Source organism: Narcine bancroftii, chromosome 6 (genome assembly GCF_036971445.1).
Source record: "Narcine bancroftii isolate sNarBan1 chromosome 6, sNarBan1.hap1, whole genome shotgun sequence".
NCBI classification, from domain to species: domain Eukaryota; kingdom Metazoa; phylum Chordata; class Chondrichthyes; order Torpediniformes; family Narcinidae; genus Narcine; species Narcine bancroftii.
Genome location: NC_091474.1, coordinates 29360573 through 29384591, shown reverse-complemented (window position 1 = coordinate 29384591; position 24019 = coordinate 29360573). Strand labels below are relative to the sequence as shown.

The 24019-nt window shown below is 42.8% G+C and overlaps 1 protein-coding gene across 9 annotated transcripts in view; it reads left to right on the top strand.

Annotated features, from left to right (window-relative positions):
• Positions 1 to 24019, top strand: part of tox2 (TOX high mobility group box family member 2) — a 292247-nt gene that overhangs the window by 140406 nt on the left and 127822 nt on the right. Inside the window, exon 1 of one of the 9 annotated variants that reach the window (XM_069884522.1) lies at positions 9378 to 9472. The exons of 6 other annotated variants lie outside the window; for them this stretch is intronic. Coding sequence is in view for 1 of the 3 variants with exons in the window: in XM_069884520.1 (XP_069740621.1) it covers positions 16843 to 16950 (108 nt within the window). In the remaining 2 variants the exon portion in view is untranslated. Of the gene's footprint in view, positions 1 to 9377; positions 9473 to 16431; positions 16951 to 17351; positions 17630 to 24019 lie in introns of those variants that run through there. 2 more of the 9 variants (XM_069884520.1, XM_069884524.1) reach the window with 2 other exon arrangements.

The following is a 24019-nucleotide window of genomic DNA, read 5'->3' as shown; positions in this document are numbered from 1 at the left end:
AATAATGGCACACCTGTTGTTTCCTTTCTGTTGCAATGTAAAACTCACTCATCAAAATTGAGATGTTCCAGATAAAATAAGCGAAAAGATTTGTAAAATGCTGTCTGCCCTCTAGTCAATCTCTATCCTAAATATTGTGTTGCGATTGTTGTCCCAAAAAATGTTGGGTGAGGTGTACTTCTCCAATTTGTTTCATTTATGGACCCAATATTATCTTTATTCTTTAAAATCCTGAAACACAAAAACTGCAGATGTTGGAACCTTCAGCAAACAATGAGCTGCTGGAGGGACTCGGAGAAAATGGTCAGCCAACATTTTGTGCCTTTATGTACAATTTATTGAGACTCCAGACCCACTGAGATTCTCCAGCAGCCCATTTTCTTCACAATTCTTTCTCTTTCTCTGCTCATCCTTGACACTAAGTGGGCAACGTATTCCCTGGTACTGCAGGTGCAGGAGAAACCCTCACATCCTAAGAGGCAAAATATCTCACAATTGAAAAGCATAAAATTTCCTTTTGTCTCTCCTATTACAGCTTGTTTCCCAAATCCAACTACACTGGGCACTAAGTGTAGGGATAATAATTCTCATAATTAAAATGATGTCTGTGTAGCTATATAAAAAAAACATTTGATGCACGGTGTCAAAGTGGGTGTTCTCAAAGAGTTAATCTACATAATTTATTCCATTTCCCCCTCCCCCGCTCTTCTTTCCCCTTACGTCAGCCAGTATTTCAATGAATCCCAACGGTTACTTGTAAAAAGCAGCAACTGATGAGAATTATTTCGGCAGTTCACTGTTCTCGCGGCTGTTCATGGACTCATTTCCTTCCCTTGTTTGATATTTGCTTTTTGCATCTCACTTCAGTGGGGAATGTGAATGGTATCTCGAGCAAAATTCACCATTTCTAAGTTGGCTGCTGGTTTATATGCCTCAGTCCCCTGAAGAGATTTATTCCTTTGATGTAATGGAGTGGTGTCTCCATTACAAAAGGCCAAATGAAACCCATTCATGAGATCAGAAAACCAGCTCTTTTGCTGATTGAAAGTTAGAGGGAGAGGCAGAAAGTGCAGGATTTCCCTGTGGCCAAGCCCCCCACGAACAAGTATATCAGTTTAATACTGTTGGGGGGATGGCCTTTCAGAGGAGAGCAGTCAGGCCTGTGGCACAATGACTGGATCTAATGTACAGCAGGGCAGGGTGGATACAAGGAGAGGTGTAGCGATGGGTGAGTCGACTCAATAGTTAGTGCGACAGAGAGGAAATTCTGTGGCTGTGAACGAGACTCCAAAATGGTGATGTGGCGTCACAGGAGCCAGGGTCAAGGAATGTCTCTCGGAGGTGAGATTTGACACTGTTCAAATCAATGCTAATGCAATAGTCAAATGTCAAACAAGGAAAGTTCCAAGTATGAAGAGCCTCAAATTAGCACTAACATTTAAATGGGTAACTAACACCACACATCACACATATCCCTTAAAGTGTTTCTGATGTTCATACTTGGCACCTTATCCACCTTAATGAATGCTTGATATCTATTTCAAACTTGTCATTGCTGCCCTTTTTGTTCTACGATTATGCCTTCCACTTGATATTTGCATTTACCCTCACATTTATCTTCTGGACATTTTTAAGTCCTTAAAAGTAATGATCTCCAATAACCTATTCTGGTCCAGCCACATTGACATGATGATCAATTTGGTCAGAAGCCTGAGGAAAGTTGGCTTGGCCAGTGCTTCTCACCACCTTCTACAGATGCACCATTACCTCATGGTACAGGAGCCATTTTGCCCAAGACCACAAGAAACTAGAGTCATAAACACAGCTCAGACCATCACATCAGCACTCCTCCCTCCATCAGTTTCATCTGATGACTTGGAAATGCCCACTCATCCTACCATGGCCACATTCTCTTTTCTCTCCTTCCAATGGGAAGAAGATTTAAGAGTGTGATATCACTCATCATGAAGCTCACACTAGTAATATTGTCCTTACTCCATGATAACTCTGCTCTCTGTTCTCTGTTTTATTCTGCTGTCCTTAGTTCAAGATTCAATTTAATTTATTGTCATGTGATAAAGGCAATGAAATATTGCACAAAATGCATTTTTATCTGCAGTAAGGCAGACAGATTCGCCAACGGCAGAAATTGCCTGGTGTTCCTCTTACAGTCAGAGAAAGAAAAGTAAAAGAAAGTCCCATCAGAGACACTGAATGTCCATGGATTCGCCTCCAGGGCTTCCACAGCCCCTGCACCACACAGTGTCCAGTCCAAACCATCAGCAGCCTGAGCTCCAGATCTGAACTTCCAACATGATCAGGAACCCTTCAGCGCCTCGGCACCCTCTTGAATCCCAGTTCCGATACCTGGTACCCCTTCAGCCAGTCTCCAGTAGTCCTCAGCCCGGTGTAAGTCCCTTGACTGCAGTTGCCAGCAGCTTGCAGCCTGCACAGGTTCTTTGCCTTGAATTACCAACAGCCTGCTGCCTGAGTGTTCTTCAGCCTCAGAGCCCCTCATTGGTCTGCCACTGTGGTAACCATCCAATGGGTTATCCCCTTTGCTTCTCTTTCTCAAGCAGAGCGTGGTCTTCCCATTTTCTGGTGCTCTGAGGCAGTCCTCTGCTTCCCCAGAGTCTGCAACTCCAATCATAGGCACTGCCATCCTGGGTACAAACCCCATGGTCATAGGATTCTAAATAAAACCACCGTTGGCTCTATTTACATGCCGTTTAAAGCCTGAACAGAGCTGACGGCAGTCAGACTAGGTGGTTGGGCCCCATGGGAGTGCTGTGATTCTGCTCACTGCTATCTGCGGGGCTACTCCAGTATTATACAGGCAGAGATCTACAGCATGGAAGCAGGCCCTTTAGCCCAACCTCCATGCTGACCAGCCTCATCCCATTGCCCCTGTTTGGCCAATATCCCTCAAAAGCTTTCATTTCCATGCACCTGTCACCGCTCTACCACTTTCTCTGGCATCTTGTTCCACACATCCACCACCCTCTTGAAGGTGGCTCTCAGTTCCCTTTTAAACATTTCCCATCTCAACTTTAATCTATGGCTTCTAGTTTTAAAAATGTTTATTAACTGCAGGGGAGAAGTCGATTCCGGCTATTTAAACCAGTGCCACCCAATCACACCTAGATTAACTTACCAACCCCGTACGTTTTGGAGGGTGGGAAGAAACTGAAGCACCCATAGGAAACCCACATAGACCTGGGGAGAATGTACAAACGCCTTACAAACAGCACCGGTTTTGACCTGAGTCACTGGCGCTTTAATAGCATTGTGCTAACTGCAATGCTAACTGTGCCACCCTTTAGATTCCCCTACCCTGGGAGAAAGGCATGACTGTTTCCATCATTATGCCCTGAATGCTTTCAAAAACCACTAGAAGGTTATCCCGGAACCTCCCTACACTTCAGGGAGAAATGTCCCAGCCTACTAGCCTCTCTTTATTCAAGCATACCAGTCCTGGCAACATTCTCATGAATCTTCTCCACATCCCTTCCAACTTAATATCTTCCCTGTAGCTAGGTGACCAAAACTAAACACAGTACTCCAAGTGTAGTCTCACCACTTGCTTGACAACAGGCCAAACAAACTTTTCCTTTCTACCTTGGCACACGTGGCAATAAACATAAACTTGAAACCTTACATAACCATACACGTCACTCCCAGTTAACTCAAGATTAGAGATCAACCACTTATTCCAAATCATTCACCAGGAACCAATCTCTTGTCTCCTCTCTTGACTGCCCCAGTACAACATAATACATTCTTCTGGTCCACTAATGTTCATATCAACTCAAGCCTAATGGGCAGCCTTGATGACTGGATGTCATGTCCTAGCCCCTGCTCGGCCCTGAATACCAAGCACACCTCCGTCAGGCCTTCGTTCACTGATTACTACCCTACCTTTATCCCTCGCAAACTCATTCAGATTTTGGCCTCAGTGCCCCTTCTACAACCATATCCTTGATTTCTTGCCTAACAAACCACAATCTGTGAAGATAGGTAATAACATCTCCTCCTCAATCACACTCAACACTGGTGCTCCTCAAAGATGTGTACTCAGTTCCCTACTACATTCCCCTATATTCATGACTGTACAGCCAAATCCAGTTCCAACTCCATCCTCAAATTCACTGATGATATCACGGTTGTAGATGAGATACCAAATAATGATGAGATGGAATACAGGAAGGAGACAGACATCTAGTGACGTGGTGCCAAGATTACAACCTCCCTCCAATCAGCAGTAAGATGAAGGAGATGATTATTGACTTGAGGAGAGGAGGCAAAGTCCACATCCCTGCTCACATTAATGAGGCTGAAGTTCAAAGTGTAGATAGCTTCAAGATTTTTGGAGCAAACCTAGCCAAGTCTGTCATAGGCATTGATCTCCTATCCATTGAAGACATCTTCATGAGGTGATGCTCAAGAAGGCTGCTAACATGATCTCCTACTTTCTCAACACCTCAACTTTCTCAGAACACTAAGGAAGTTTGGCATGTCCCTCAGTCTTGCAACAACTTTTACAAGGGCACCATGAAGAACAGACTTGCTGGATGCATCACTGTGTGGGATGGGAGCTGCTCTGCTCAAATTCGGAAGAGCCTGCAAAAGGTGAATGCAGATCAGAATGTCACACACGTTTCTCCCTTCCATGGACTCTATTTACATCTTCTGCTGCCTAGGAAAGAATGCCAACATACTGATCAACCCATCACATTTCGCACACACTCTCCTCTCCCTCCTCCCATCAAGGAGAAAGCTCAAGAGTATGAGATCATGCACCAATAGGTTTAAAGACAGCTTTTTCCACCACAGGCATCAGGCTTTTGAATGAACTTCATAACAGTGCTCTCATGATGTCCTTGCTTGATTCTAATTGATCTTTTTCATTATAGCTCTGGATTCTGAAAGTGTCCTTTTGTTCTTCTTCTTTACACAGCTGTATGAATATTAAAGTTGACTTGTTAGACCGCTGACGGAAGAACTCTTCTCACTGTACAAGCTATAATGTAACAAACTAATAATAATAATGCTAAACTAAAAATCTGAATAAATGATAATTTGGCTGAATCTGAGAGGAGTGAAGTAGGAAGGAACTGAAGATCAGTGGCATGAGACCTCGTCTTGTGGAAGGGTTCTCACCCAAAATATTAACCATTCTTTTCCTCCCACTGCTCAACTTGCTGAGTTCCTCCCATAGACTGTGCTTTGATCTGAATGGCAGTTGTACTGCTAGATGCGATATAAAGTATTGTGGGTTGGGAAATAAAAGTTTGATATATTCCTTGATCAGTGAGCATGGTTCAGAATGTGAAATGCGACTGGCCTGGATGGGGTTCCTGGCCATGTACTTAGAATCTGTGTGGAGTAGCTGGCGGGAGTATTTATTAGTCAGTCCATCTTTAACTGCTCCTTACTGCAATCCCTGCTTCCATCTGCTTTCAGAAGACCACTATCTTTGTAGTGTCAATGAAAGACAAGTTAATGTGCCTTAATGACTATGAGATGTCATGAACATCATCATGAACTGCTTTGAGAAGCGGCTCTGGCTCATTTTACCTTCAGCCTCCCAGAGAGCCCCAGTCCACTACAATTTGCCTGTTGGCATAACAGGTCCACAGCAGATGCCATCTCCCTGACCCTTCGCTCAGTCCTGCAAACGCCTGGATAACAAGGGCACATTTGTCAAGCTCCTATTTTTTGACTATAGTTCCACCTTCAACATCATAGTCCAAAAGGAACTAATTTCCAAACTCCGTGACCACATCAGCATCCCTTCTGCCACTGGAATTTTAGTTTCCTGATCGACAGACCACAGTGAGGGTTAGAGACAACACCTCCTCCTTGATACCCCTTCACATTGGTGGCCTACAAAGCTGTATACTCTTTATACACTCACAATTGTAGCCAAACATTGCTCAAATTCCATCTACAAGTTTGCAGATGACATCATCATTGTAGAATGGATCTCAAACAATGATGAGAGTATAGAAGGAGAGAGTCTGGTAGCATGGGGTCAGGAGACTTCCTCAATGTCAGTACAAGGAAAGTGATTATCATTGACTTTAGACAGCCCTGTCTGCATGAATGGTGCTGAGGTGGGAATGGGGAGGAGCTCCAACATTTTATGTGTAAATATCACCAACTCTCTGTCCTGGTCCAACCACGTTTATGCTGTGGCTAAGAAAGCACATCAATGTGTCTACTTACTGAGAATTCAAAAAAAAGTTTAGCATGTCCCTAATGTCTCGTATGCAAAGAATCCTGACCAAACTCATCACGATGTAGTACAGGAACTGCTTTACCAAAGACTGCAAGAAACTGCAGGGAGTGGTAATCAGATGTCAGGCCATCATGCAAAACACCCTCCCCTCCACTGACTCTGTATACCTCCCACTGCCTCAGGAAAGCATTCAATCTATTAAAAGATGTTTCCCACTGTGCATCCCCCACCACCACCCAGACCACACTCTTTTTTCCCCTTCACATTGAACAAAAGATACACGAGTTTGAAAAGATGAATCTCCTGATTCAAGGACAGTTTCTTCCCCTCTATAATCAGACTCTTGAATGGACCACTCATTAGTCAATCAGTCCTGCCCTTGCCTTGTTTTCATTGAACTTGTTCTCTATAACATTTTTGTTTATCTACTTTTAGCTACCTTATTCTTTCTCTTTAACTATCTGCAGAAACTCTGATGGTGTGCTTTGATATGACATGCATGATTGCTTGTAAAATCAATTTTCTCCTTTCCAATGAGCTTTTTAGTTTTTCACTGCTGGATCCTGAATACTTCCCAGCCTTCTGGCCGCGCACCAGCCCCTGTCACTTTGTATGCCCTGCTTTTCAGTTTAACATTATTCTTGACCTCTTTGTTCACCACAGCTTGTGTCTCTTCCTCGTGGAATCCCTTTCTAATTGAGATAAATTCCTGCTGAGTGCGGTGGACCAGCTTTTTGAATATCTGCCACTGTTCATCCACTGACCTGGCTCTCAGCTTATTTTCTCTGTTCACAAGGCAACTCCATCTTCATGACATTATAATTTTTGATGGATGTCCTCAGAAATTGGCCATTGCTACCCTGGGAAAAAGGTGCCAGCTGTCCACCCTACCTATACCTCTCATCAAAAATTGAAATCCCCCATGACAACAATCCTTTTATTTTTGTGCCTTTCCAAAACCACTGGCCCCAATACTATTGGGGGACCAAAAAATACTCTATACTATGAGTCTATAGAATAGAATATTCTGGATCACTGACTCAAACCCCACCCTGTTACTATTCCTCAGTGATACTGATATGATGTTGATATGATAATGCCAGTGATGCCTTTGGCATCAGAATGATGACCTAGGTCGTGTGAGAGCAATGATGCTATTGATTCAGGATTCCTTTATTGTCATGTACATGGGGTGGCATGGTTAGTGTAGCAGTTAGCGTAACACCAGTGACTGGGTAAAAATCCGGCGCTATCTAAAAGGAGTTTGTATGTTCTCCCTGTGTCTGCGTGGGTTTTCCCTGGTGCTCTGGTTTCCTCCCACCCTTCAAAACATTGTAGACAATTGGATACAATCGGGCAGCACGGGCTTGTGGGCCAAAATGGCCTGTTACTGTGCAGTATGTCTAAATGTTAAACAATTTTAAAAAATTTAAATTTTATTTTAAATTTTAAAAATGTAAGTACAGAGCATGAAACGGCCTTCTGCCTGCCGTAAGGCAGAAAGAGACACCATTTGAGTCACCCAGCACCCCTTACAGTAAGAGAGAGAGAAGCAAAAGAGACTCCCTTCAGAGACACTGATTCGCCTTCAGCGCTTTGTGTCCACACAGACTCTAGTTCTACTGTGGTGTATTGACATTGATGCAAGTCTTAGTGCAGTGAGGTGTTGATGATAATGGCCATGCAAGCACAATATTAATGGTGTGGGATTGTTCGAGAGTGACAGTGTGGTTTGGCCTTGTTTTAGTGCTGCTTTTGTCGACATGAACCTTTCCTAAGTGAATGTTTTCTCCCAGGAAACATTGCAGACGAGATCCACACTGGAAGCTGAAATGCAGAGTCTTTATCCATTTCCTTTGACAGACAGGGAAAACATTTGTGAAAAGTGTGAAACCTGCTTGCCCATGTGGGTTGATGCTCCCTTGCTCATGGAAAGAACATGCGTATTGAATAAACAGCACATTTTTGTCATTTGCTGAGTAATAATTTGTAGATTTCCCTCGTGAACACTGTTGACCGCCTTCATCACCATGAGAGTTCACAAACGTTCCTCACCTTCTCAAGGGCAGTTGGGCAAAGGCCTTGCCAGTGATGCCCACTTCTTGAGAAGAAATAAGGATAATGAGGGAGAAATGATGGCAGTGGATTTGAACATCTTGGTAAATTATCTTATCTGCTATATTGAGTTTAGTTTCATCTCATCTTCTGAGCCTAGTACCCCTGGTTTCATTCATCCTGTAGGATTTCCTATGTTGTATATTTTAAGATGAACTCTGTTTTCAATAAGGTCTCTCTACCTTGGAGATTCTAATTCACCTGTGGCCTGTGACTCTCCTCATTGGGAGACATTGTGATTCTGCTTCTATTGGTTTACAGTCTCAAGGAGAGTTATCAGATTCACTTTCAAAGTCTGCCTGGATATTTTCACTTTGAGCATTGAATGATAAAAATACTGTCCATTTTAGTTTCTGTTTTGTACTAACAACACATCTGCTGCTTTCTGTGGTGTTCTTATTTGTTCTGTTCTTTTAAAATAAATTTGAGTTTGAGTCGAAAGTTTAGAACAGTTGTTTAGAGCTGCTGATTGCTGGAAGCCTGAGAGCCTGTTAGTATTGATGGCGTGAGGGAGGCACAATCCACACACAATCTGGAACAATGAAAGGGAGATATAATCTTTCCTCAAATTCCCCTCCATCCAAGGCCAATCCTCCCTCATCATGGTGAAGGCAATGCTGAACTGTGGGTATAACTTGAATGCGTTAACCATCGCCAAGTCAAATAAATGGGTTCACTTAGAAACGATAATCACATGGAAATCAGGAATATGGAGCTGACAGGAAAGGTTGGAAGATCTATTGCTTGAGGAAGACAGAGAGAGAGAGAGAGAGAGAGAGAATGGCATTAATAGATTCATAGAGTTATACAGCAATAGATCTTCCAACCTTTCCTGTCAGCTCCATATTCCTGATTTCCATGTGATCATTGATTAATAATGAATTCAAAGAAAAGGTTTCTCAAGTGAGCTCACTCTCCTTCCATGGTTATTCCAAAAATGAGAATGAGCTCCTTGTACACTCGAATATTACAAAAGATGATGTCATAGTAACTATGGTAACTACAAAAACAACAATCTTAAAGGAATATTCATAAAATAACCACAAATCTTAAACACAAGGTTTCAGCCCTTACGGATGGTACTATTGACTGGAGTTCCACACAGTACATGCAGCAGTGAGTAGGAAATTTACAACTAATTTGTTTTTTTTTCCTACAGTTATTTGAGATTACCAGGGAACTTGATGAAGAAAAGGCCATGGATGTTGTCAACATAGACTTTAGTGAGGCCTTTAACACATCTCTACATGGGAGGTTAGTCAGGCAGATTCAGCCGCTTAGTATTCACGGTGAGGTAGTAAACTGGATTTAACATTGGCTTTATGGGAGAAGCCAGAGAGTGGATGATTGCTTCTCTGACTGGAAGCCTGTGACTAACAGTGTGCCTCAAGGATTGGTGCTGAGTCCGGAGCTGTTTGTCATCTATATCAATGATCTAGATGATAATATGGTAAATTGGATCAACAAATTTGCAGATGATACAAAGATTGAAGGTGTAGTGGACAGCAAGGAAGACTTTAAAATCTTGCTGATGGGTGGAAAATGGTTTGCAATAGGTGTGAGATGTTGCATTATGGAAGGACAAACCAAGGTTGGACAAACATGGTAAATGGTAGGGCACTGAGGTGTTTGGTAGAACAGAGGGATCTGGGGATACAGATACATAATTGCATGTGAATACATTGAAAGTGGTGTCACAGGTAGATAGGGCCAGAGAGTTTTGGCACATTGGTCAAAGTATTGAGTTTACGAATTGGGATGTTATGGAAAAGTTGAATAAGATGTTGGTGAGACCAAATTTGAAGTATTTTGTGCAGTTTTGGTCACCTAACTATAGGAAATATATCAATAAGATTGAAAGAGTGCGGAGAAGATTTACTTGGACGATGCAGGGACTTAGGTAACTGAGTTAAGAAGGTTAAACAGATTGGTACTTTATTTCCAGGAGCATACTCTCTGCCTTCTATTGATTAATTAATCCTCTATTCATGCTAATATTTTATCCCCAGTTCCATACATCCTTATGGCTAAATCTTCTATGCAGCCCCTTATTGAAAGTCATCTGCAAGTCCAAGTATATAACACCTATGTGTTTCCCTTTAACCATTGCACTTATTATATCCTCAAGGATCTCCAGTAAATTGTCAAACATGACCTTTTCTTCATGAATTCACGTTGCATCTGCCTGATGGAACAATATCTCTCTATGTATCTCACTATTTCTTACTTAATGATGGCTTCAAGCATTCCCCTGACGACAGATATCCAGTTAACTGGCCTATAGTTACCTGCCTTTTGCTTACATTCTTTCTTAAGCAGTGGCGTGACATTTGCTGTCTTCCAATCTACTGGGATCTACTCAGAGTCCAGAGAAATTAAGTAAATCATCACATACAACTCAAATATAATTTCCTTCATTCCTTTCAATACTGAGGGGTGCATTCCATCAGGACCAGGGGATTTATCTACCTTTAGACCCACTAGTTTGCTCAGCACTACCTCTTTAGTGACAGTGACTATGTCAAGGTCCTCACCTCCCGTTGCATCTATAACATTTTCTTTGTCATGTTAGACATGCCCTCCACCGTGAAGACCATTCATGGCCACATTTTTGCCTTACCCAATACTAACACTCCCTTATCTTCCAAGGGATCTCCCTATTGTGGATGATAATGATCATTTTGTGGGAAATTTGGCATTGTTTGATAAGAACCCTGCAGTAAATGTGTGTCATGTCATCAATCTCTCACCATGCTTAGTTTGCACTACTGGCATTGGACGTGGATTATCTCTACCACCAAGGGCACTCCTCTTGACTATAAGTATGTACGCACCCATTAACATTCATTTTTGTACTACTGATTTTCTACTAATAAAAGCCATGTTATGTGTTGAACTACACTGCATTTGATCTCTTCATGATCTGGCACATCAAACCCATACCAACATTAAGGTCAGAAAAGCTCTCCCTGTTAAAGAACGAAATCAACAACGATTTGAATTTAAGATTAGTTTATTCACTGGACATTAGTTCTCTGAATGAATAGCTTACCTACAACATATAAAAGTTGTAGCAAAGAAGTCTTCATCCAAGCTGTATCAGATGCAGGTGGAAGGACATCAGCAGAGTACTCCGTCTCCCCCCCTCCCCACCTTCTCTTCATCCTACACTCTCAACATACAAACATTCCTTTTTCTTCCCTGATTATTTCATTGATGAATGACAACAGTGTTCTTTAAAATTCTTTCCTCATGCCAATCATGTTGTATTTTATTCTTCCAGTGGGGGATGTTGGGAGCAGGCCCACTTGAGGACACTTGACATTCCAATCTCATGAAGACTTTGCTTTCAGCTTTACAAATATCACTGAGGCCACTTCAAAACACTCAAAATAGACATCCAATGAGGAAAGAGAACATTTTTAACAATGCAGTCTTTTCATGACTTTTTGTAGAAGACAACACATGCTGTTGAGACACACCTATACAAATTCCTTTTTTCTTAAAGCTAATCTTTAGGCCTTGTGAATAGAATTTTTTTATTCCTACAACAATGGCAGCATGCATTTGCTTGTTTAATGTATCCCATGCAGGAAAAAAAGATTCATCCCTGCAATTGACCCCCAAACCTCTTGGAGAACCTGCAGTAACATCTGCACAAAATTAGATTATGGTTTTCTTCCATGAAACTAAATAATACAATACTGGAGTCACACTATCAGGAGAGGTAAAAACCTGGTGCATATAGACTTTGATGCTGGGCCAGAACTCTTAGATTATGAGGTGTGTCTACCTGATGATGTGCAGGAAGAGTACAGAAAGGATACATTTAAGGCAATTAATAATTTAATTCCCTCTTTTAATACTTGAGCAAAGAGAAGAGCCAGCCACTTTTTTTTTGCTCTTACTGCTTGCAAGAAGCATGCTTTGCTTTGGCATGAAAGGTCTTTGCAGAATGTAATAACCACTGCCCTTTCTTTCAGCTCTGTGAGCCGGCCACAGAGTGTGCAACCCCCATACCTATGCCTTGGTCTGCTTGCTGAGCTACTGTTTCTAATCCATCTGAAGCATCCGTTCAAAGTCACAGTATTTTCACTCCTGAGCAATCAGAGGTGGCCTGATCCACATCTTCTGCCATCCTACAGCACCTACCTCTGCCCCAGCCCCAGTTCTAATGGAAGTGATGGAGTGAGGGGAGTCTTGTGGCCAGACTGAACTAATGGCCTGGAGATGTCGGGAATGGATAGTTCCCTCCAGTACCTTTGGAGGTCAGGGCAAGAAGAAAAGGCAAATTCCCACTGCCAGGTTAATCAAAGCAAAGCACTATGGCACTTAACCTCACCACAAATGGAACCTCACATTCCGAAAGTGACCATTCTTTGTGTAACGGTCACTTGCATGACTTGACTTAACGAGTCAAGTTTATTGTCATCTGATTGTACAAGTACAACCCAATGAAACAACATTCTCTGGTCCTTGGTACTAAACATACAGACTCACAACCAGACATACCACACATGCAGACAAATAATACATATACAGGCAGGACAAGTATTTTATCTCTGCAAACAAATAAATAAATATTGTTTGTACATATGGGAGTTTCGGATGGTTAGTGTGAGCAGTTCCTTTGCTCGTTCAGCATTCTCACTGCCAGTGGGAAGAAGCTGTTCCTCAGCCTGGTGGTGCCGGCTCTGATACTCCTCTGATAATGAGGTTTTGGAAGACTGAAATTCAACATTTGGTCCATTTTTTTCCATGAAAGACTTATTTAAAGAACATCCTTTGGTTAGGTGATGTAAATCAAAAAATGTTCAGGTTACTTACTTTTGCACTTTTAAAATGTGACTTGCATGACAGGTTTGGTAGACACACGAGACACTTCAGATACCTGTACCTGGAGCAGCACACAAGCAGCATCAAGGGGAGAGAAAGAATGGTCAGCATGGTGGGCTAGAACCTTTCAACAGGACAGCTAGGTAACTCTTATGGTCCATTGCCAAAAATTGCTGCCCATTAATTGGCATCTGTAATGCCATGTGATTCAATTCCAATAAAAAAATACATTAAAATAAATGGTGGGGTCACAATGGGTTGCAGAGTTCAGGCACTGTTCTTTGCCCCCCCCCCCCCCCCCCATTCACCTCACTTGGAGGAGAGCAGCTATTGGACGCATGCTCCCTACATTCACCCACACATGCACGGACCAAGTGGATTTCTTGCCTCATCTATATGTCACAATACAAAGGCAAAGACGCTGGTGCAAGACTTGATAGCAACAGGGCTAAAGCATTGGGCTACTGTGCACAGCGTCATTATAGGAAGGATGTGTGACTCTTAGAACAGCTGAAGAGACTTTCACAGAACGGAGCCAGGATGGAACACAGATATGCTTAAATGACATGTCAGTCACCAGTGCATGCGTGTGCGTATGCATGTGCATCTGTGTGGAAGATAGTGTGCGTGTGTGTGTCTGTGAGGGTGTGTGCTTGACGCATCTGTGTGCTTGATGCGAGTGTGTATGTATCTGTGTGGAAGATGGTAGATGTGTGTATCTGTGTGCATGTGTGTCTGTGAGGATGTGCGTGCTTGGTGCACGTGTGTGTGGGAGATAGTAGGGGTGTATGTGAGTGTGTGCGCATGTGTGTCTGGGCATGTGTGTCTGCACATTTGCGTGTGTATCTGTGTGTCTAAGATGGTACGTGTATGCCTCTGTGTGCGTGTGTGCATGTGTATGCCTGTGTGTGCGCATACATGCTGTGCAGGTATCCTCCACATGCACCTTTATTGTTTATTTGTTTATTATCAAGAACAGAAGTTGGTTCTGCAGATCCATGACCCTTCCTTCATGACTGGTTTCCCTCTTTCAACCCACCAGAAACACTGGTGCTTGGGTTTTAACCCAGAGCAGACACTTCACCATTTTCCCCCAGCTTGCTGCCTATGGTTATGCTCACTGGCCTCTCCTTCCATGGGGAACTCTCATTGTCCCTCTAAGATCTTTGTGCATCTTTGGTTCTTTCCTCTTGATGCTCATTTATTTAGATCACTTCATTAGTGACCCAGTCTTCACATTGCAAGCCCAAAACATCAGAAATTCCACTCTCAACCTCCACTGCTCTCTCTTCCACTTACTTTAAACAGCTTTTTGTTGTCAATCAATTCATTGTCATCTGAATGTATAAATACAACCCGACAAAACAGCGTTCTCTGGTCCTTGGTGCAAAACACGCAGACACACAACCAGACACAACATACATGCACGACAAGTATTCATATGTACAAATAAATAAATATTGTTTTGTACATAAGAGAGTCTCAAATGGTTAGTGTGAGCAGTTCCTTTAGTCGTTCAGCATTCTCACTGTCTGAGGGAAGAAGCTGTTCCTCAGCCTGGTGGTGCTGGCTCTGATATTCCTGTATCTCTTCCCTGATGGGAGCAGCTGAAAGGGGTGAAAGGAGACCTCAATGATGTTGCATGCCCACTTAAGGCAATGATCCTTGTAGATCATGTCAATGGAGGGAAGGGAAACTCCCATGATCCTCTCTGCCACTCTTTGTTCCTGTGGATTGACCACTGATCCATTTCTCTGCAGCATCTGTACCACATTGTGATGCAGCCGGCCAGGATAGAGATCCTGTCAAAGGTTGACATGATGGTGGCCCGTAGCCTTGCCCGCTTTTTTCTTCTTGGGAAGTGCAGTTGCTGTTGCGCCTTCCTGACAAGCGAAGAGATGTTGAGTGTCCACGATAGGTCGCTAGTTAAGTGAAGTCCAAGGAACTTGGTGTCCCCACAACAGAGTTATTTGTGTGTCTTCTATCCTTGTACCTCTTGTCACAGCTCAGTGTCAGATTTATTTTTGGGGCTCCTGTGAAGCTTTGGGATGTTCAGGAGCGGGTGTTAAAGAGTGAAGGGAAAGATGAATTACAAGAAAGCTTTGGATGGTTGATTGTCAAAAACATATTGCCTACCTGGAGCACAGACCAATGAATGTGCATTCTCAAATAAAGGAACACTTTAAGCACAGAATTTACTGTGGTTAAATTCCTAAAATCAAAACGTGGACCCATCATGAATTTTAAGAAACATAAATCTGTCCTGAATACTTGAAAAAAGTAGATACATATTTTATGAACATCACCAAGAAGTGTGGGTTTATTATCTTATCTCCACCCACAGCCGTTTTATTATACAAGGCACCCTGCCACAATTTACTGCTTCCACCTTGTAGTGTACAACGATACACACTGCACTCCGTTATCAACAAGTTATTGACTTACTCCCCAGCACTGCCCTTCCCCCCACTCCATACAGCACTGAACAAAAAAAACCCCAGCTCCTCTCCAGCTATTTTGTCCAGACTTTTCCTGGGATTCTGTGCATTGTGCACTGTGCAGTGAGTATACCCGTGCTTGTTATCCTTCCTCCAGGTCTGTATTCTTCTCCTGGCTCCTTCTGGAATCCTGTTAGGATTCGTGTTTTATTTCCCCACAGCAGGCTGCACGTTGTCTGTATCACCTGGACAGCCCAAAGTGTGCCCTCCTTTTTGTTGTTGCTGTCTGTTCATTGAAAAGCTTTGAAAATAATGGGTGGGCTCTTCCTCCCGCCACACTGTTCCACGTGTTACTGTTTCACGTCCCTTCACTTCGCCGCTGCGTTTGTAGGATGTCTCAATGGTGTGCTCCTGTTGTGCACTTAGATTCGGTACCTTTATTGTGTTGAGCGGAGTTGTCCTCCCGATACCCTATGGGAAATGTTCAACTTCGTCATTGTCCTGATCTATCTGATCAGAACTAATGCAAAGACTCAGATTTACTGGTTTACTCCCACATTTCTCACGCAGCCATCAGAAGGGGGACCTGAAACTCTCCTGTCCTTGATCAGCGTCGGTACAGTCAGGCACTGCAATCTTATCAAGCTGCTTTGCCTGAATTGTGCTACAGCCTGATATTCCCCTCCCCCAGCTCATCCATATCCCTTCTATTATCGACAGAGGTCGCTTGGCTTTGGGTGTGGAGAAAGCTAGCAAATGATACCCTCAGCTTAAACGCATGGGTAAACACTCTCAGGCATGCTGAGAACACACAGTGAAGAAAGAAACTGAGAGGGGAGTGTGTGAGAGATACAGGCAGAAAGACAAAGAAAACAGACAGGAATCCAGAAAGAAAATCTCATCAGCATTTTGTGGCAACAGTTTCTTGCTGAGCGAGTGTGCTTTATGTTGTGCCACTTTCCTCAGCCCAGAATGGCAAGACCATTCAAAGTGTGCATCTGTGTCTTACAAGAAGGCTGAACTATTGCAGACCACAAACGGATGTAAGAGCATTGAGTCTCACCCCATTCTCTCTTTTTGTTCCATTCAACAATAGAGAGAGTGTGTGAGAGAGAGAAAGAGAGGGGGGGGGAAGAGACTGAGGAGGGAGGAAGAGTGAAAATAATAATCAAAAATCTGCTCCCATGTACTTGGTGCTGTGGCCACTGAAAGATGGATTTGAGATTTTATCCCTCAGCACCCGCCACGGTGCCCGCCTTAACTGCTGATCCGGCGTGCCTGGGTGCCGCCACTTGTCTGCAACATTATTACTCCAACAAGGTAAAGGGCTTTCTGCTTTCATCCTGTAAATGTGTTTCTGAAGGTGTTGATCTGTAGCTGTGCCTTAAAGCAAGAGCATTTCCAGGCTGGAGAACTGGACTGGCTGTGTGTGTACTTGTGTTCTAGTGGAGCTGGGTGCATTTGTCTTTGTGCAGGAGTATTTGGTTTTGTGTGTGAAGGTGAGTTTGTTTGTCGGTGAAGTTTTGAACGTGTTTATGTGTGAGTGAGAGTGTGTCTTGTGCGTGTGGATTTCTGTTTACAAACTCGGTGGGAGCAGTAACATCTCCAGGCGGTTAAAGCGGCCGAGCCGCGCTCTGGTGTGGCGAGGCTCCACTCCAACAAAGCGGGCTGCCGGACACCGCGCCTCAGTGAGGACCCGAGCTCAGCCCTGTCCCTAGCCCTGTCCGTTCCTCGCGGGAGCCGCCGGTGGGGCAAGGACACCACTCGCACAAACGGGCGTCCGCCTTGGTGTAACCCGTGAGTAAGGATTGACTGGATCAATCAGGAGCACATTAGGAGGGACTGTTTAAAAATGACTCGGCAAGAGTTGATGTCAGCGCTCCAGGACTTCAGAGTAAATTGCAAAGTGAGAAAATTTGCAATATTAATCAATGCGAGCATGTGAAGAGTTTGCATCCGGCTGTTCGCGAATGGAATCAGAAACTTCGGCTGGAGATGGGTATTTTAAATTTGCACCTTACCTTAAACTTACTCCCTGAGATGGCAGGAAATTTGAGGCTTCTGGGGCAGGAGGGGAAGTTAACGTGTGTGTGAATACATTTCTGTGTTTGTGTACATATCTGCCTTTATTGTGTAAATGGATGTGTGCGAGGTATGCATATTTCTGTGAGTGGTGCATGCACACGCTCTGTACTCCCATGGGTGTGAATCTCTTTGTAACCTTGGTGCCACCTTTGATTCAAATCCCAGTGCCCACACTCAGTCAGCTTGTTTCCACCTCTGGTACTCACCTCCATCATGGCACTGAAACCTGCACTCACCACCCAGGGTAAAGGGTATCTCAGGTGCTGTAACCCAGAGCTGCTCCAGAACTTCTAGCCAACACCATGATCCATAAGCAAGGTCTCATGTCAACATTCTCACCCTCCTTCCTCACCTCTGACTGACTCTGAGCTTGTCCTTAATTTAATCACTGCACCACTGGCAACCTTATCTTTGTATATCTGTGCACAAGCTCTGGCATTCCCTCTCTAAGCCCCTCTGTATCTCTCTCCTCCACTCTCCCTCTGTCTTGGCATTTTGGCCTTTTTCTTCCCTCCCTCCCTCCCTCCCTCTCCCTGAGAACAGCTCTTGTTCAGTATTTACACTGTGATGCAGCTGCAAAACAACGAATTTTGTGTCATGTTCATGACAATAAATTCTGATTTTAACGGAGGCAGCTTCTCGTGTTGAGGGCCAGTGTAATGTAACCATTGTGGTCCAGTCTGTATGTGCTCAGTCTGTTGCAAGGGCCCATTAAGCCTAATGGCAGGGTCCACCTCCACGACTCAGTTTACATATCAAGCCTTTGGTCACCAACTTTTGTATCTAAGTGACTCAGCACCAGATTTTTCTAGGGAGTCGCTCATGTGCCATGGCTTTAGCCAGTGACGACTGTGAAGCTGGTGTACACAGAAGTTGGTGGTGGCCCATGAAGCCTTTCTATTGTTGTAGCCTGTGCACAATTACAGACAGAAAAGCATGTGTGGGTGCCCATCACTCACACTATTCCATTTCCACAGTGCAAGCTTTTGTCCCACTGAGTCATCACCCTCAGCAGTGGGGATCATGTCATGGGGAGAGGGAACCAGCCAGCATCTGGGGCACATCAGCACGATTACAGATCACTCTCTTACATGACACCAGGAGTAAAGTTGGGTCATAACAGACTCGTAGTCTGGGCAGTGCTTGGAGGTAGCAGTTTGTTGGAATAGTTTGGCCAGCAGTACCATTCTCTAACCAAACTGGGAGCACTCACAGCAGCTCCAACAGTCAAGTTAAAGCAGCCAAGTTTCAGAATATTTAATAACCAGCTGGCTTGGAACAAAGAGAAACAAAACCTCTAACAGAATCACAGTTGCAAATTTGCTTTTGTAGGGGTGCACCCCATATTCCAAAGATGCAAAGGAAGCATTGCGGTGTGTACATTACCTGCAAGGTAGCCATGGATCAACACAATATTATGAGGCCACTTTACCGCTGGCATCCTCACACACATAGGAGCAGCTGTTCATGCAAGGTTGTACTAAAGTATTTGTGTGTTAATGTTTGCACTTCATTGTGTGGATATTTGTATCAGCATTCCCAAAAGCAGGGATTTGTGAGATCGATGTGTGGGTTTCTCTTTGGATCATTGCTCTGGATATTTGTGTGTGGGAAAACTTTATGTGAATATCTATGTGTAGGTACTTGCATATGATTACTTTTAGATATTTGCAGGTTGATATGTATCTGCAGAAATCTGTGTGGATACCAGGCATGGATGCATGGAGGTTGATATCTGCTAGTTTATTGGTACATGGATTTTTTGTGCGTGGAAACTGGATTTCCTATAGGGTGGAAGGTGTAGTTCCATAAAGTTAATGGGCATCCTTGTGCCAGTGGTAGCTGGTGAAATGCACTTCTGAACATGTTAATGTGTTCCTTGGGATATCTAAATTAATGCTACACCAGGAGAAGGGCAGGCCAATCCAATGGACAGGATCATCCAGGTAAAATTAAGCTCATTTTGTGCAAATATTTGAAATTGTTTGTGCATATGGGAGCAGTCAGGGTCATTACAACCCGAAAATACAACATGAGTGTTTTTTCTATTTCCAATGAATGTCTGAATGAATTGAAAAGCAATTTATTTTTGAAAGTGTCTCTTTGACCTTTCTCCCAGTGATGGTCACAGTTTCAGTGCTGAATCTTTAAGCAAAGGAGATCTGGCCAGCCCAGGTGGCTGCTGGGGGCAAGTTGCCTGTTTGTTCATGGATTGACTTTGGCTCAATCTTCAGGGAGAAGATTAAACTCCAGTTCTTGCCCTTTAAAAGCAGTATTTCTGTGTTTTTTTTTCCTTGGTGCTGTGGGTTATACTCTGATTGAATGCAGTGAGAATGCTGAATGAGCAAAGGAACTGCTCACACTAACCATCCTATACTTTCATATTCACGAGACAAAATTATTTAATTATTTATATAGACTCGTGGTTCTCAAACCTTTTTCTTTCCACTCACAAACCACTTTAAGTAATCCCTAAGCCATCGGTGCTCTGCGATTTGTAAGGGATTTTTTTTTAAGGTGGTATGTGAATGGGAAGAGAAGGGAAGATTGAGAATCACTGCTGTAGACCCAATTGTTACTGAAATATTTTGCTTGAGAAAAATTGTCATTGGCCCAATTCCTTTGGAGTTATGAAACTGTGCACATAACAAGTCAATTAGGTACAATTAAAACTGTAATTTTCAAACTTTTTCTTTTCACCCACATCCCACCTTAAGCAATCCCTCACTAATCACAGAGCACCTATGGCATAGGGAATACTTAAAGTGGTATGTGAGTGGAAATAAAAAGTTGAGAACCACTGATATAGATGAATATTTTTCCTGTTGTCTGGTTGTGTGTCTGTGTGATTTGCACCGACGACTGGAGAATGCTGTTTCGTTGGGTTGTACTTGTGCAATCAGATGACAATAAACTTGATTTGAAACGAAGGAACCTAGCTTTGCTTTGAAAATTTATTATTTAAATAGATTTACATTATTTCAACCTAAGACTCACCACAGTTGCACTTATAGAGAACCTTCAATACAACAAAATGCCCCAAGAAACTCCTTCAGCTTGGTCTCTCTCTCTCTCTCTCTCTCATTTGATGCTGTTAATGGAAGAAAGAACTGCAGCCAACAAAGCTAACAGTGAGGGTGTGGGAAGAGAAGCCCCTGTTGCTGACGAGGACTGGAGAGATGCAAATGAAACCCGTGTTGTTGCTTCCTGTCTGTGGAAGGGATCAATGATGATCCAAATGTGGCTATGTGTGCTGGTATATGGATTTTTCAGGGTGTGTGCAAGACGAGTACATATGTTGTGTATTTATTTGGTGCACCTGCATTCTGTTCATGCATACTTTTGTTTTGGTATTTTTTAATATAAATGTTAGAAACCCATTATTATTCAAGGAATTGATATCAGCCATGATTCTGGCTGGAAAGTACTCTGAGCTATGTGGTGGGAAGATAGTGTTGACTTTCACAAACTCTGCAGGATGGAGGATGGATGGAGGGCCCTTTGATGAAGAAAGGCAGCTAAATGGTTACTGTGGCTTGAACGTATGATTATAAGAATTCAGCAATACAAAAGAGGCCATCTAAGTGTGCTGGATGCCACAGCTCGGAGAAGTAGGAACCTGATTCCAAAGAGTTATCAAACTCAAGGCAAACTCATCTGCTACCGATTGTTCTAAAGCAAGAGGAATTGAATGAGCAATTAATAGCCCAACACTAGGATGATGTTTCAAAATATATGCAGGAAATCAAATATTTCAAATGTCAGTGAAGGAGCTTTCTCCCCTCCCCCACCTCACTTGTGACAGTTTTGTGATCTTAATAATTCTGTGCAGAATGTCAGATTAAGTCACTGGTGATGATGCACTTGTCTATCTATTTACAGTATATTTCCCTCTTGACTTTAATAGTGAATTTCATTTGTCAAAACAATACCTATTTCACTTTGTAATATGCCTTGGATAACATTCCACCCACAAGCAATAATGTGGATGGGTTCTTCATCTCATCTTTGTTTCTGGAGCATTGTTGAGACAGCACAGTCCCTGTACATCTCCCACCCCATTGCAACAGAACCCTATCAAAAGGCAACATATAGCAGGAAGGGATTGGGGACCTTTCAAAGATGTGGCAAGGCTTCCTTCACAGACAGTTCATGGACTGTTCATAGGAATCGGAGATTGGTGAGTAACGTTTAAAACCTCTCCCCTGCACCCGCTCCTCTCTTGCTTGTAAATGACACACAGCAGACATTGCCAGAGCATATGTAGGAAGTGGAAGAGGCCACTGACCTGTGAAGTCCCATCTTCTGCTCATCCATGGCTCAATATTTACTTGGGTTAACTCTGAGCCAGCCATGGCTGTCTTTTGAAAGCTTCAGTCATTCTTGGTGTCAACAGCCTTCTTTAATGAATGACCCAGACTAATGTCCCCATTTTTTTACCTGGACATTTTAAAGGTGCTACATTAATATGAATTGTTATTTTTGATTCGCTCATAGTATGATAATTCCTCCGTTCCTGAAATACAAGAAAGAGTTAAGCAGATTATTACTTTAAAGTAACCTCTGCACCAGTCAAGTCTCTTTGCTACCTCCTTCCCAAACAGCCAGCCACACAATCAAGGCCAACAACATTCCTGATCCTTCTGGTACTCAGAACTGTAGTGATCTCCTGAGGAAGGTGTAACAATATTAACATTTGGGAAGAATTTATAAGATTTAAAGTAGGTCACATATATACACACATTTTAAAACAGATCTTATTTGAAAGACTGAAGAATTCACATTGCAAGATCTCTGGAGAATGTAAGCACCTTTCACAAGTAGGTGTTAATTGAACTGACATCATAAATGCTTGACCATTGTCTTACTGGAGTCATGCTGTCTATCAGTACCCTTTCTGCAAAGTTCTCACAGAAAGGTCAATTCTGGATTGTTTACCTAAGATAACAACTTGAGAAGAAGCAAGAACTCCTGTTGTTTTGCTGGAGAAGGTGGGGGTTTTGCAAGACATGAGTCACATGCTCTCTTTGGAGTTTCAATTGGAAAAGAGAGTTGCGTTAACAGCTCAGTCAGTCAGTGTGTGGGACACTGACGAGTAACTGAAAAATGCAATCCAGGGAAAATTGTTTGAAACTGATGAAAGCAAGTTCTAGAGCATAGATGGCTGGAAGTGCTATCTGTCTGATGTTTCTCTTGAAATAGAGGAAGGAATGGAACTCTGGTAGCTTGAAGAAAGAGGTTATCATCTAGAAATCCCTGATGGGGCAAGTTTCATCAGTGAGACCCTGAGGTGACTAGTGGTGGTACCTCAGTTGTGGAAATCCTGGAGCAACAAATATCTCTCTCTGCAAACCCTACAAGAACCTTCCTGAGCGGTAAACATTTACCTTTCAAGCACCAAGCCTGGTGAACTTTATACATGTTAAATTCTGTGCACAGTATGGTGATTGCCTGCAACCAGAGAACTTGGAAGAAGGAGAAGTGAGATTGAACTGTGAACTAAAGAACTTTTCTTGAATTTACACACACATTACATACAGGCACGCTTAGAATTAGAAGGGGGTAATGTGGGTTTGTATAGAGTAGTATAAAAATAGAGTTAAATTAAAGTTTGATTCTATTTTCATGTTTGAAGTTGATTAAAAATAACTTTTGTTTTGAAAGCCACTTGTCTTGGTGAATGTCTATTGCTGGTGGGTTTTGGTGTCCTTTGGGCTCGTAACATAGGTTCCAGCTCAGCTGAACGTCACTCCTTCCTGAATGCATCAGCGAAGTAGCAAGTGGCAGATAGGAGAGATTGACTTTACAAAGTGGGTTAAGGGAGGACAGAAAAGGATGGAGGCATGTGAGCCAAGGTTGCTAAGGGCACAACCACCTCTAATAGATCAGAAAAAGTCAGGGAGAGCCAGGTTTTGAATTCAAGAAGCTGAGACGAGGGGTCAGGATTGCATGGAAGAAGGCAAAGCTGTAAAGATTTCAGGCCTGTGAATATTTATTTATCTTTTGTATTATCTGTTTTTAATTTAATTTTATGAAAATAGTTGATTTTATGAAGTATTTCTTTAGCTGCAGCAAGTCGAATTTCAGTGGATATTGTTCCAGATTTATGTTATCCTTGTATATATTTTAGTAAAGTTTTGGAACAGGGAAAGACACAAGATGACAAAATTCTGGAGACAGCTTGTCTGTTACTTCAAAGCCATAAAACAGCTTGTTTATTGTTCGACTGAAATACTGAAACAATGGAATGTTTACTCAAAAGAGATGTTGACTCGTGCTTTTGGGAAACCTAAAAACTAAGTAT